Raw genomic sequence first — 13,181 nt, 5'->3', positions numbered from 1 at the left:
ATCGAAGAATGAAATACTTACAAATCCATTCTAGGTTTTCTATCTCTTCCAACCCCTCATTAAATACATTTATACTATCTATATTTACAACATCCGACTTAGAGGCCGTTAAATAAAGAATTCCAGTAATACGCCTAATTGGGGGTGCCCATAAATGAAGTCTTGGAAAAACTCGTCCGCATTACTAGAAAAACTCGGTACTTATTTACCTGCATACTACCAATAACCAACTGTGTTAAAATTGTATTAAAATTAGAATTGTCACCAATTACCACGAACAATGCAGAAAAATTTTAAAATATGCATAAAAACGCACTTAACATTAAAATATGGAATATGCAGAACATGAAAAATATGCATTTTACACAATAACCGAGCCTTATTGGATATCACACTGTTGTCGAGATCCGTAAACGGAAAGATACTTCATTCGCAAATACACAGTCATGACATCAAAAACAAAAATCAGCTTGCCGTACCACTTTATAGAATTAACAACTCTATAAGAAACTCTTTAAATTTGCATCTTTACAACAAGCTGCCTAATAGTATTCAGCATTGTCCTTTATATAAATTTAGAATAGAATAGAAAATCTCTATTCTTACACAGGTATATCATATTAAAATAGGACAAATCTGCTGTTTAAGTATCTCGTACTCAAAAGTTGCTCTTATTCTGTCGAGGAATTCTTAAATGCTCCGTTTCAGTTAATTTCATAAATGGGATATATTTGTTTCATTGTTGTTGTTGTTGTCTGTCGTTTATCTCATTTTCTCTTTTATAATTCTCAACTACATATTGTCTTTATTTTTTTATGTGTATTGTTGTTATTGTAATGATTTTGGTTTGCCGTACATGGTTGTATTCATAATATAGTAATTAAACCTATATTAATTCGTTTAATTATTTATTTATTAAAAGGAAAATATGTGCTATTTAAAAAGTTAATTAATATTTAACCTAACTCCTACAGTGATGATGGGTGACTCATCATCGGTGACGACGGCCGGGCGACGTTCACATAAAGAAAAGCCTGGAACGGGTTGCCGGAAGTCTCAATGGCGAACTCCAGAAAAACCTCAAAACGGCGTTCGCAAGCCATCCAGAGGAACAAAAGATTATTTAAATAGAGACCACCGTCGCGAACTTGTTGATTTTTACCCAAGCCGATTTTTAAATTACATAACAATCATCGTAATATATTTTTTTTTAAACTGCTTGGATCTTTCAAAAAGATAAGATCTCAAAAGACTATGTAGATTACCTCGTACACCATATTATTCTAATTTTGCCAGTAGCAAAAGCAGATTTACCTACGGTATCGAATACTTTACTTTAATTCAAATTATACTGTTTCGAATATTTGAATAAATTTGGAAAAATAAATGACCCTTAGGGTCAAAACTTATTTTTTATGTTTCTGTGTTATATATTTTAGACTGCCTCTGTAATTATATATTACCAACAATTTTTAAGACGAATTCAGATCGTAATAGTGGCCTAACACTTAAAATACTTGGAAGTTCAGAATTTCAACATCAGCAATTGAATTTATAACAACTGCTTCTGATGTAAATTACTGCAACGTTGGAATTTTTTATGCAACAGCCACCATTATATACAGGTTAGGTAACTATAAAATAAAAAAAATAAGAAGTGATGATTATTTTATTTAAAGTTATGATTTCAGCGCTACGATTTCGCTAAGAGCTTTTACAAGATCTGGACTATTTAAAATTGTTACGTGGTCACCATCAATTGCAGTTACTTGTACTAGATTGTCGCATGCGTTCGATAACTGATAGTCGTCTCCTTCCTCAACCATGGGATATTTTGCCTTGAACAGATGCACTGCCGATTTAATTTTCTTATTTTTAAATGAATAGTTAAGTATAGCTTTACAACGTCTGTATAACGCAAGACCTGCCTGCTTTTCTAACTTGTGTTTGTCACTTGTTTCTGGAGGTAACAAGGTCAGAAACAATTCGACTCGTTCGTCAAAATTTTTGCACTTCAGGAAGGTTTCCTGAAAGAAACGCATTCGCACTGTAATTATATAAATAGAAATACCTCCACTACCACATACCTCGTATTGCGAAAATATATCCAACGGAATCACAACAGCAGAGATTTTGCTCAAAATCGCAGTTTGGAACTGGGCATCTGTTTCATGTGCGAATTGTTTTTTTAAAGACGAAGTTATATATGCTGGTGAACCGTCGATGCAAATCATGATTCCATTATAACCTTTCTCTTCTAACAGACTGATTATTTCTAGACCGACTAGACAACCAAATGAATATCCAATAACGTAAAAGGGGATTTTTCTGGATAAATAATTTTCGATGTGCTAAAAATATTGTAAAGTAAATCAATAATTCATTTTAAAAGTATCTTAACTAACCGGCAGTATATTATGTGCAATTTCTTCAACACTGTCCTCCGGATTGTTATAGCTATACTGTAATCCTATTACGTGTGCTTTTAATGAATTTGTCAAAAGTTCCAGTGGTTTGAAAACACCTTCAACTCCTGGCAACACTAATGCAGTTGGAGCTTCCTCTTCTGAATCCACTTGGCTAATTAATTTCACAGCAGGCAACTGAACACTTTCGCTCTCAGGAATATACTGAATGAGCAAATTTTTACCTTCCTCTATCTTCTTGTTTACAACTTCTTCAGATTTATTTACTTTCTCTGCCTCCATTTCAGCCAGTCTAAAAATCAACACTAAATTGCAATATTTTGTTAGTCATAAAATATTTACTTTGCAAATGTTAAACTTCTCACATCTTTAGATGTTACGTAGATTTCAAAATCTTTCTCTAAAAGTTGAATAATCTCTGTACCCATCATCGAATCCATCCCGAGTTCTGCAAACGTCGTATACTGACTTATAGTTTTCATGTCCTTTATTCCGAGAACGTGGGCAACCGCTTCTACCGCACTAAAAATGCCACTTTTGTCTTGTTTTTCGGCAACCACCATACTAGAAACAACTGGATAGTTATGTTTTAACAAAACATCTAACACCTCAAGACAGCTTGAAATCTTTTGCTGAAGAGTACCACCAATCACTAATTCTTTATTCTCCTTTTGCATTTTGGCTACTAAACCAACCTTGAAAGTTTTTATAATTTTAAGAAATTTTTAAAAATTGTTAATTACTTCACCGATCGCGCCCCACTGGATAGCTACAGCCGGTAATCCTTCTCGTTTTCGATTCTCACATATCCTTTCCATAACAGAGTTTGCCATACCGTAGTTGCTTTGACCCGAATTCCCACGACCACAGGATACTGATGAAAATATCACAAAATATCTGAAACCTATCGTCAGAATCAACCGGTACCTCCAGGTAATAAGAAAACCTTAGTTTTGGACATAATTTCCTAGTGATTCGATCCAAATATAACGTAGCGCGAGATTTTGGTGCCAACGAAGCCTGGAAATTTTCTTGAGTTTGATTTTCAAATAGTGCGTCTTTAAGAACAACAGCTAAGTTAAAAATAGCGTCGACAGGTCCAAGCTCGGTGGCTTCTTTGATTAAATCTTCACACCCTCGTTCAGTGGTTACGTCTTTCGTAGATATTTTAACTTCTACTCCATATGTCGTCCAAATACTAAAATTGTCACTTTGTATTTTCACTACGTGAAGAGATTATAATTTACTTTATTCTTTGCTGTTGGTAACCACTTTGAATGCCCGATCTCGACGCTAGTACTAGTTTTCTTGCACCTCTCAAAATCAACCAGTCGCTTAATTCTAAACCAACACCACCTAGTCCTCCAATAACGACGTAGGTTTTACGCAAGTCACAGTGGAAACTTGAAAAAAATAATTTTAATTCTATAAGTAAATATTAAGACGCCGTTTGATTTAATTTTAAGGACACACGAAAAACCGCCTACCTGTTGTCAATGATAACTTACCGTGGTTTTGAAATTTTCTGGGAATTACTGACACTATGTTCTTCCTCATTGCGCAGTTTAATCAGTATTCTCCCAATATGTTTACCTGTCATCATGTACCTGTACGATTTTTCAACTTCGTCTGCGTTGAACACAATCCTGGGAAGTGGTTTTACAAAACCTGCTTCCATTCCTTCTACTAAACGTTTTACTACTTTAGACTTCATTTCCTCGCAATTTCTAAAAACATCATCTAAAAATATTCCTTGGTAACTAGCTTCTTTCTCCATGAGCAATAGGTTTAAAGAACTGTCATTTGCTAGATCGTATTTCCCAATTTCCATAAATTTTCCCCCTCGTCCTAAACATCGAACCGAAGCCTGCAGCTTATCTTCACTTAGAGAGTTCAAAATAAAGTCAACTCCTTTATTCCGGGTTTCCCTTTTGACCATTTGCTCAAATGAGGTGTCTCGTGAATTTCCAATATGATGGTCTGGAATTTGTGGATAATTTTCTCTTAAATAAGCTCTTTTCTCCTGAGTGCCAACCGTTACATAAATTTTGCATTTATAGTGAAGACAAATGTTCAAGGCAGCTAGTCCAATACCACCAGTGGCTGAATGAATTAGAACTGAAGAACCCGGTTTCATATCGCCAACCTTAAAAACAAGTTATTAGAGCGGCTAATTTTTTTCGTGTACGTACCATTAAAAGAGCGTAAATAACAGTGGAGTAGACAACAGGAACCGTTGCTGCATCTTCAAGGGTCCATGAGTCTGGTATTTTCCAGACTAAGGAAGAATCGAAAGTAACATAAGAAGAAATACCTTGAGTGTCAGTCATTCCAGCTATTCTGCGACCGCTGTAAATAAAATGTGCAATTTTGCTATTTTCCACTAAATAGTAATACCACCTTAAATCTTTTCCTGAAAATTCAAATCCTATTAGAAATTCTTGGTCAAGTCGATGGGATTGCAATGTTTCGGGATTTACACGCCCAGAAGCGACCATAATATCTTTAAAGTTAACTGACGAATAGCATGTCTACGATTAGTAATCATTTACATAGAAATATGTATATTTATTTTATGTAACTTACTGAAACTAAAATTCGTCCTTCTTTTAGTGGTACTTCTTCAGATAATGGTCCTTCCAACCATTCGAAACTGGATATGTCTCCTCTACTTTTAAAATATGCATAAGAATGTTCACTATTAACCTTCGGCGTCTCCTCCAAAAGCAAATGTCGATATGTTCCCCACGATTTGTCCTTATAAATGTTTACAGCCAAGTTTTTACTAAGTTGTTTACTATAGAACGAATGTTGGGGATCAAATTTCGGAGCATCGTCCATCATAAAGTAACACTTAACTAAGTTTCCATTGGTTTCTCGCCTGATGCAATTTACCAAACCCAGTATTCCTTCGGGATCTCGATTTGTTGCATAAACTGTAACATCAGTTCTAAGACTTAAAGCATTTTGTATTTCTGGCAGCCAATCGAAACTACTCGAAGATACTTCAACAAACTTGGGCTTAACATTTTCCACCACTTTTTTCCGCAATAAAATAATTCTTTCGTTTGTGGTTACATAGTCCGTTAGAACATCTGCCTCAATAATATCTTTTTCTAAACGGAAACTGATATCTTCTCGTGTTAGAATAAATCCATTTTTGTTAAGAGGCACAAATAATTGTTTTAAGGAGTTTGAGTGTTCCAAAATTTTGCTACCAATGTACAGAAGTATATTACTTTCTGGTGTTAAAGTAACACTTTCAAATTTTATACCAGGTGTTTCGTTTATGGCTGTGTTTGACGAAATGGTTAAATCGGGAGTTACGACTGGCAGATTTTCTAAGGTTTTATTGACAAAACTTAAGATGTGTGCAGCATTTGGGTCCGTGAATTCATTTATAATTTCCACAGCTTTAAAATTGTTTTCTAAACTATTTTCTAAGATTATCTGGGTGTTGACGCACACAACTTCTTCTAATTCTAACGAGCAGTTATTTGGGACAAATACATTTTTTTCTAAAACTGGCTCCAACCGTTGTTTTTTCTTGAAAATAGATTTGACTTGGACTCCCTGTATTTCAATTCCACCAGACCTAAACAAAGTTATTTTCTGATTGTAATATTAGTGAATAATGTATTTACCTGATCAAGTTGCAATATTTATTCACATGAACCGGTAGAACACATTCTTTTAAATCCTGTTGGTTCACAATATCAGCATGTTTTAAGGGATCTATAATAATTTTCTTAATTCCAATAGGAACATAAAGCAACCTTGTGTCAGACTGAAGAATTTTCATTTGGAGCATATTATCCATAAAAGCGCACCAGTTGTCTTCCCATTTGATCAGACCAATAGAGGCGTCTGCATTGCATCGTTTAATTGATTTGAATAAACCGCTAAAAATATATATAGCGAGCTGTGTCTTGTTGTTATCAAACTAACCTGTAATTGTAACCTCTTAAGTAAAATTCTCGATAAATATCGTCTTGTTCCAATATTTCTAGTTTATCATCACTGAAAGAATTAAAACTTGGTAGCACGGTTTGTTGTTGGCTTGCATTAGGGCAAAGTTGAATACGGCCACTGACAATTAACGAATCTTTTTCTATAACTTCGAAATTGCCTGTCCCGCTTTGAATCGTTATTACTAGTCGTACGTAGCCACTCTTCGGCAATGTAATAGCTTTCATAAACTTACAGTCTTCAAATAACACGGGAATATCGGAGGGTAGTAATTTTCGATTTTGAGCCAATGTTTGCCACACCAGATTTAAATACTCCGTAGCAGGGAGAAGATTACGTCCTGAAAACGTTGCCTTAAGTGTTAATATATTTCTTAATACTATTTTCGAAGTTTTACCATCAATTTCGTGTCCTTTCATGAACTGATGTTCCTCGAATATGAACGAAATTATGCATTCCCTTTCTGCCCTGTCCGAAGATGTTGTAAATTCACTAAATTTATATATGTACCACGATTTGTCGTGATTCCATTCAATAGAAGGAGAAATCAAGGAGGTGCCTCTGCTTACAGGGAACTCTACTTCAGGGTACAATTTATGTACTTGAGGAAGATAACCTTCTGTATATAATCTACAAATTTATTCCAAGTTCTTTAAATTTCATTGTTGCTAATTGTTTACCTTCCTAATAGACCCAATAAATTGACGCCACCGTTTTGTACCAGTAAATTATCTTCGCCATTGAGCGGCAGATCGGATATATTTAGTATTACAGTCCCTTTCAATAATTTATGACCATTTTCATAAGTTAAACAATTCTCCTTCACTAGCTCTCTATCTTTAGAGTTCACCAAGCTTGGTAATGTTTGCGAATTCAAATTAGAATCAAAGTTAACTTTACTAAATTTTATCGCTGCTGACACAGCATCTTTGAGTTGAACCACATTGTTGTAGTAAGCAGTAACGATTTTACCAGAAGCATCACCTGAAACGCCAGTGGGGAACAATTCCAACTCTTTGATAATATCTACTAACATCAACTGCAAACATATTGACCCCAATGCGTCTTCTTCGACTTTTGTCTTTGTTTCTAAAATTTCTTTAAACGTTTTTACTTTGTAGAGCATCAAAATTTGATTGATCCTTTCGCCAAGAAAAAAATTCTCATAGTTAAAGACTCACAACTAAAATCTCAACTTACTTTGTTTCGATGTCTTTGAAGATCGAAAATTTCATCAAATAAGAAGCCAATACGCGGAAATTATTTACAAATTGTCCAAAAAATACGTGCAAGTGTGGTTTTCTAGAGGGCATTAATTTTGATGACATGGACACGACACCACGTTTGGAAACAACTGCATATCCTCTATATAAATGACTTGGAGTATCAATTTTATATAATTGATGAAGCAGACCGACATATTCTTCATCCACGCTTTTGTTGCTGACATCGTCTAAAATTTTCAGAACTGCTTCGTCAGTGCGACCACTAACACAAATTAATCTAGGAACATCATCTTTTGGCAGTCCACCATTGATTTTTTGTTTTTTAAACCTTTGCAATATCAGGTGACAGTTGCTTCCTCCGAAACCAAAGTTATTAACACCTACAATGGCATCATGGCCTAAAAGCTCAGTAGCTTCTGTCACAACTTTCATTCTATTTTGTTCAATCCCTTCCAAACCCTTTCGAACTGTTTTTAAGTTGATATTAGGTGGTATAAATCCAGTTTCCATCGCAATCAGTACTTTAACAATTGCACAAAGACCTGAAGCAGGTTCTGTGTGACCGATATTTGATTTTACTGAACCCACGAGAAGCTGTTTTCCACATTTTTTCGCCAAAGCCTTGTCTATAGCATTTACTTCTTCAGGATCACCAACCTGGGTACCAGTGGCATGTGCTTCAACGTAGCTCAGTTCTGAAGGGGTAATATTACTTTCTTTGTACATTTGAGTCATAAGTTCTTCTTGCATTTGCGACGAAGGATATGTTATCCCTTCTTTTTTAAAACCGTCGCAGTTCGCTTTCGTGTTAATAATTTGTGCGTAAATTCGTTTGGCATTTTTAGATTTTTGGAGCAAGATACATATACAAGCTTCACTTCTAACGTAACCGTTTGCACCCTGATCGAATACTCTGGGTACCCCGTCCGGACTTAAAACTCCTAAGCTAAAATTATATTGTTGTAAAAATAAAATTATTATCTTGTACCTATATATGCAATTGTACCGAAAAAACTGAATTGTACCTCCTGGATGGATAGTGAAATTACAGGTAGCGACTATCGCATTTTCACATTCACCACTTCTCAATGATTTAAACGCAGAATGAAGAGCATTCCCAGAACTGCTACACGCCGTATCAATTATAAATGATGGTCCTTTTAACTTCAAGTAATAACTAAGACGATGGGCCAACATAGATTTGATATAGCTAAAAGAAATATAGTCCTAATTATTATTAGCTGAATAACTTCGGACAAACTTAGAGTTGATGATGTGTTAGAAATTGTGTTACTGGTGCTCTTTTGCATGTGAAAATTCGACTCTTTAGTCCATTAATTTTAAAAATTATTTGATTAATTAACTGCCAATTATCGAACAAATAGTTAAAAGGCAAGTTGTTTTAATTGGTTTTAATAGCTCACTATTTGATTACCATATTACAATGCTGCTTTTAAAATCCAATACACTTCCTTTATGCAACTTATAAATATGGACGCAGTAATTGTTGCAAAACAAGGATTAAAATTCATTTTTATTTATTTTATACTTCCTTGTGACCGTGAAAATATATTCTTTACATTTAGGCCAGAAGGGGTCCCTTAACTTCGAGACTCAAAGATCCATATAAATCCGCATCTTGCCGCACGCCGCATAAGTACGAACAATGTAAAATATATTTACAGCAGATCACCAACGGGAAAATAGCCTCTCAGCAACATGCGCAGTGCTTGAAGTGTTTATGTTTATACATCGGAAGAATGTCAAGCAGACATTTGTTTGATTTCAATGAGTTTATCACCACAAAATAAGGAAATAAAACTATTAATAAGCCTCGATCGAATAAAATGTTTTGAATTTAATCTACAAACCAATAAAGAAAAACACGTTGTTTTATCTGCCAGCGACAATATAAGTTTCGAAAATTGTCAACAAAATTTTCTTACCCAGTAACGGTAAACTTCTGTGCTTCCGACGCACCCACGAATGCAAAATTTTCCACATCCGAGTAAGAATACGCGACGAATACGCCAGTTTTACTTCCTTTGAGCTCCGACGGATTTATTCCAGCGTCCATAATAGCTTCTACGGTCGTTTCCATCAAACCTCTCACTCCAGGGTCTGTATTATCAGCTTGACGATAATGCAGCCCAAAATACCCGCCATCCAATTTGTTAAGATTACTAACAAGACCATTTCTTTTCGGTAGATCGGGATGATCGAATTTATATCTTTTCTCATTTAGAATGATAATGTCCGTTTTGTTAAACAGGTTATCACGAAACTCGTGAATGTTATCGGATTTTGGAAAACGACCAGACATGCCAGAGATGACCACTTCCTCGCCGGCGGGCGGAGAGGCCAACCAACGACCATATTCAAAATTCACGTCAATTTTTTCTTTTTCTTGAATTTCGTTTAGATCCATTGTTGATTTTTGCAACAATTACGACAAACAAACACCAAAAATTACACGACGTGCGGCACACTACAAAGAAGTAGTAAATTATTTTGCTCTTGAAATGTTCACATATTTATAAATTGGGCAACGGAAATGGAGGGGAATTTTTGTGTATTAGGATATGGAAAGGAACAATGAACTTCTTTAATAAGTTACACTTGATTCAAACAGCATACATTTTAATAAATTAGTGGGGTTGCTAATCGCTTCTGGAAATTTTGTTTAGACCCATCATTAACCGGAAATGACTGGCATTCAGACAAGACCATGAAATGTATACGTTAGATTGATAAAAGAACTCTCGAAATAAAATTTCCGTCTTGTTGTATTCTGTTCATAACAATTTCGGTAAATTCAACTCTACGATCAAAACTATTTTCGTTTAGCTCTTGTACCAAATGGATTTTGGATGGGTGAAACTTTTCCTTTTTCATTATTGTTTGAATTCATTTTCTACTAATACTGTGCGCTAATTGTTGCACTCACGTTTTGGGATTTTCTGTTGTGTCTAAGAGGGCATTAAGGGCATTTTCATAATTTGTATCAGTTTTTGACCTACCAGGTTTTCGACGTTCTTTAACACTTCCAGCTTCATTAAATCTTCGTAGGGTTTTTGAAACCGGGTTCTCGCTCAAGATGAATTTCATTGAAAAGTATGACTGCTTGAGCAAAACTTCGCCTTTCGTCACCGTAACCAATAATAATCATTAGTAATTCCATTCGCTTAGTTTCAGAAAGAAAGTATGATTGTGCTACTTCAATGAATTAAATAAAAAACGTCTATTCTATTAGTGCCATTAAAAAAAACAAGTTGGCAAATGAAGTAAAAAAAATAATTTTTCTACGAATAATTAGTGCATAACTTCTTGTACCCTTGTACCTAATTTCAGGTGATTTATACAATTGGTTCTCAAGACATTTAACCGTTTCCATACATTCTAGCGACCCTGAATAAGGACTTTGAATTAAATTTTCTGTTGAAACAAATAAGGGATTCAGAATACTTAACATACATGGACCTTGTTATTGTTGTTTCCGGGCAAGGTTTTGTTTTCAAATTACGTTAAACTCAGGCCTATATTTTGTAACACGACCGACTAAATCGGATGCATTACGTAACTGTATACATTACTACTATTTTTTTTACTTTGCTTCAATAATATTTACTTGTAATGTAAAATGACGCGTTGGTATTTTGATATACAAGGAAAGACATTATTTGATAAACCTTTATTATCAAAATTATAAGTAATATCAATATACAAAAACAAACTACGAATTCTACTTTCCATAATCTATACTTATATAATAAAGCTGAAGCTTTTGTTTATTTGAACACGTTAATCTCAGAAACTACTGGTTCAAATTCAAAAAATCTTTTTGTGTTGGATAGTCTATGTATCATATCTACATATAGGCTATATAACATCACGCTACGATCATTAGGAGCGAAGTAGCAATGAAAAATTCGGAAAAACGGGAAAATTATTCCTCCTTTGAGAGCTTCCGTTGCTTACGCTGCTTAAACGGTTAAAGTTACGTAAAAATCATGTATGACGAAATTGTTCCCCTCTAAAAGTTCTAAAGAAAAGTCCGCGACAGCATATGTCTATCTTTTAAGGTCGAGTCAGTATAACCTTTTTTATGGTAATGAAATTTGTTCTAAAATAATAATGCATTATGTGTAAAATTCTCGCGTCAGTGTTTGTAACCGAACTTCTCCGAAATGGGTTGACCGATTTGTATGAAATTTTTTATGTATATTCGGTAGGTCTGAGAATAGGTTCTAAACTATTTTTTAAACCCCTAAGTGATAAGGGTGGCCCACCCTAAAAAATTTTGGTCTATTTTTTGGACAAAATATTTTATTTTTATTTTTTTAAGAATTGGCATCAAAAAATACACATAACCCTAAATTTTCACCTTTCTACCACCAACCCCCATTTTTTAATCGTCTATATAATAAAAATCAATTGCTGTTCCTGTTAGTCTCGCTAAGAGTCAAAAACGGCTTGACCGATTTGAAGAATTTTTTATATTACGGGGATGGTTTATAAATAAAAAAAAATAAGGAAAACTTAAAAGAACAGTTAAAAAATAAAAAAAATCTAAAAATTTTGTATGGGAATCGCCACTTCGAATTAATTTCAACAGTTGGCGTTTCTGACGGACCTGTCGTCTAACTGACGTGTCATACAAAACTAATTCTTCCGTGCAATTGTGAAAAGTATATTGCATTTCAAACCGTTCTTTGTTTTTCGTAAAAAAAACGTCGTTTATTTTAAGAAAAGTCTTGGTTAAAGTGAATTTAATTACACATTGCGGAAGTTTCTAATTATTAATTTTGATCTGCCATTCTATTTACCTATATTCACTTTGTAGGTTTCGACAAAACCTCAAACTTTACCGTTATTCGAGGATTTAATTTGAAGTTTTCAATATTTTAAAATTCTCAAGACAAAATTTACAGATTTGATTGACTGTGAATATAATTATGTGTCGTTTTATGAAGTTTATTAAACTGCCGAGAAGACGACAGCCTCACATAGGTCCACGATGTCAATCAAATGTGCGACGAACTGCCTCAGGTGCAAACCGCAATGATTTATTTCATGGGTAATTCGGATATGGAAGTTGATCAGCGTTGTGCTCATAATCAACATGAATAGAATGAATAAAACTGAGTAGAAACTAATATTCGAAGTACGAAGTACCTACTTCATTATTACTCTTATATACCTGAGCATCTACTCTATGTACTGAGTACCTACTTGGAAACATTGTATCTCCCCGGACACAAATTGAACATCTACGCGTTTTGTGAGCATTTAATCCAAAAATGAGGATCGGCGTGGCAAATAACTGAGCTGTCTGTCAAGCAGCTTAGAAAACGAGTAGGATGGTTATAAGAGTGAATTTTAACTAAACATGGCGACTTTCATGAACGTGGAACGTCGTCAAAAGGTGCATTCAGTTTGAAAAACACATTAGGAACATGAATATCGAAAACTTTTCAGGTAATTAACTTTTATTTATGCATAAATTATGCAGTGCATTTTTTATAACACTGGCCATAGAGATTCCCATCTCAAGGTGTCT

General features: G+C 34.5%; 1 protein-coding gene across 1 annotated transcript; it reads right to left on the bottom strand.

The window, feature by feature from the left end:
• Positions 1-1,679: 1,679 nt before the first annotated feature.
• On the bottom strand, positions 1,680-10,049 carry LOC135138577 (fatty acid synthase-like). Its single transcript, XM_064068558.1, has 17 exons — positions 9,568-10,049; positions 8,628-8,831; positions 7,596-8,567; positions 7,076-7,537; positions 6,793-7,025; positions 6,375-6,735; positions 6,071-6,328; positions 5,013-6,021; positions 4,619-4,957; positions 3,935-4,572; positions 3,674-3,829; positions 3,373-3,624; positions 3,170-3,323; positions 2,769-3,121; positions 2,406-2,718; positions 2,088-2,351; positions 1,680-2,027 (listed from the first exon to the last, which is right to left on the bottom strand). Exons 1-17 carry the CDS (start codon positions 10,047-10,049, stop codon positions 1,680-1,682), a joined length of 6,798 nt encoding a protein of 2,265 aa, XP_063924628.1.
• Between the last annotated feature and the right edge of the window lie 3,132 nt (positions 10,050-13,181).

This window comes from Zophobas morio, unplaced genomic scaffold (assembly GCF_036711695.1).
Source record: "Zophobas morio isolate AGI-343-1 ecotype UQ-CSIRO unplaced genomic scaffold, CSIRO_AGI_Zmor_V1 ptg000030l, whole genome shotgun sequence".
Taxonomy (NCBI): domain Eukaryota; kingdom Metazoa; phylum Arthropoda; class Insecta; order Coleoptera; family Tenebrionidae; genus Zophobas; species Zophobas morio.
This window is presented reverse-complemented; position numbering and strand designations above follow the sequence as displayed.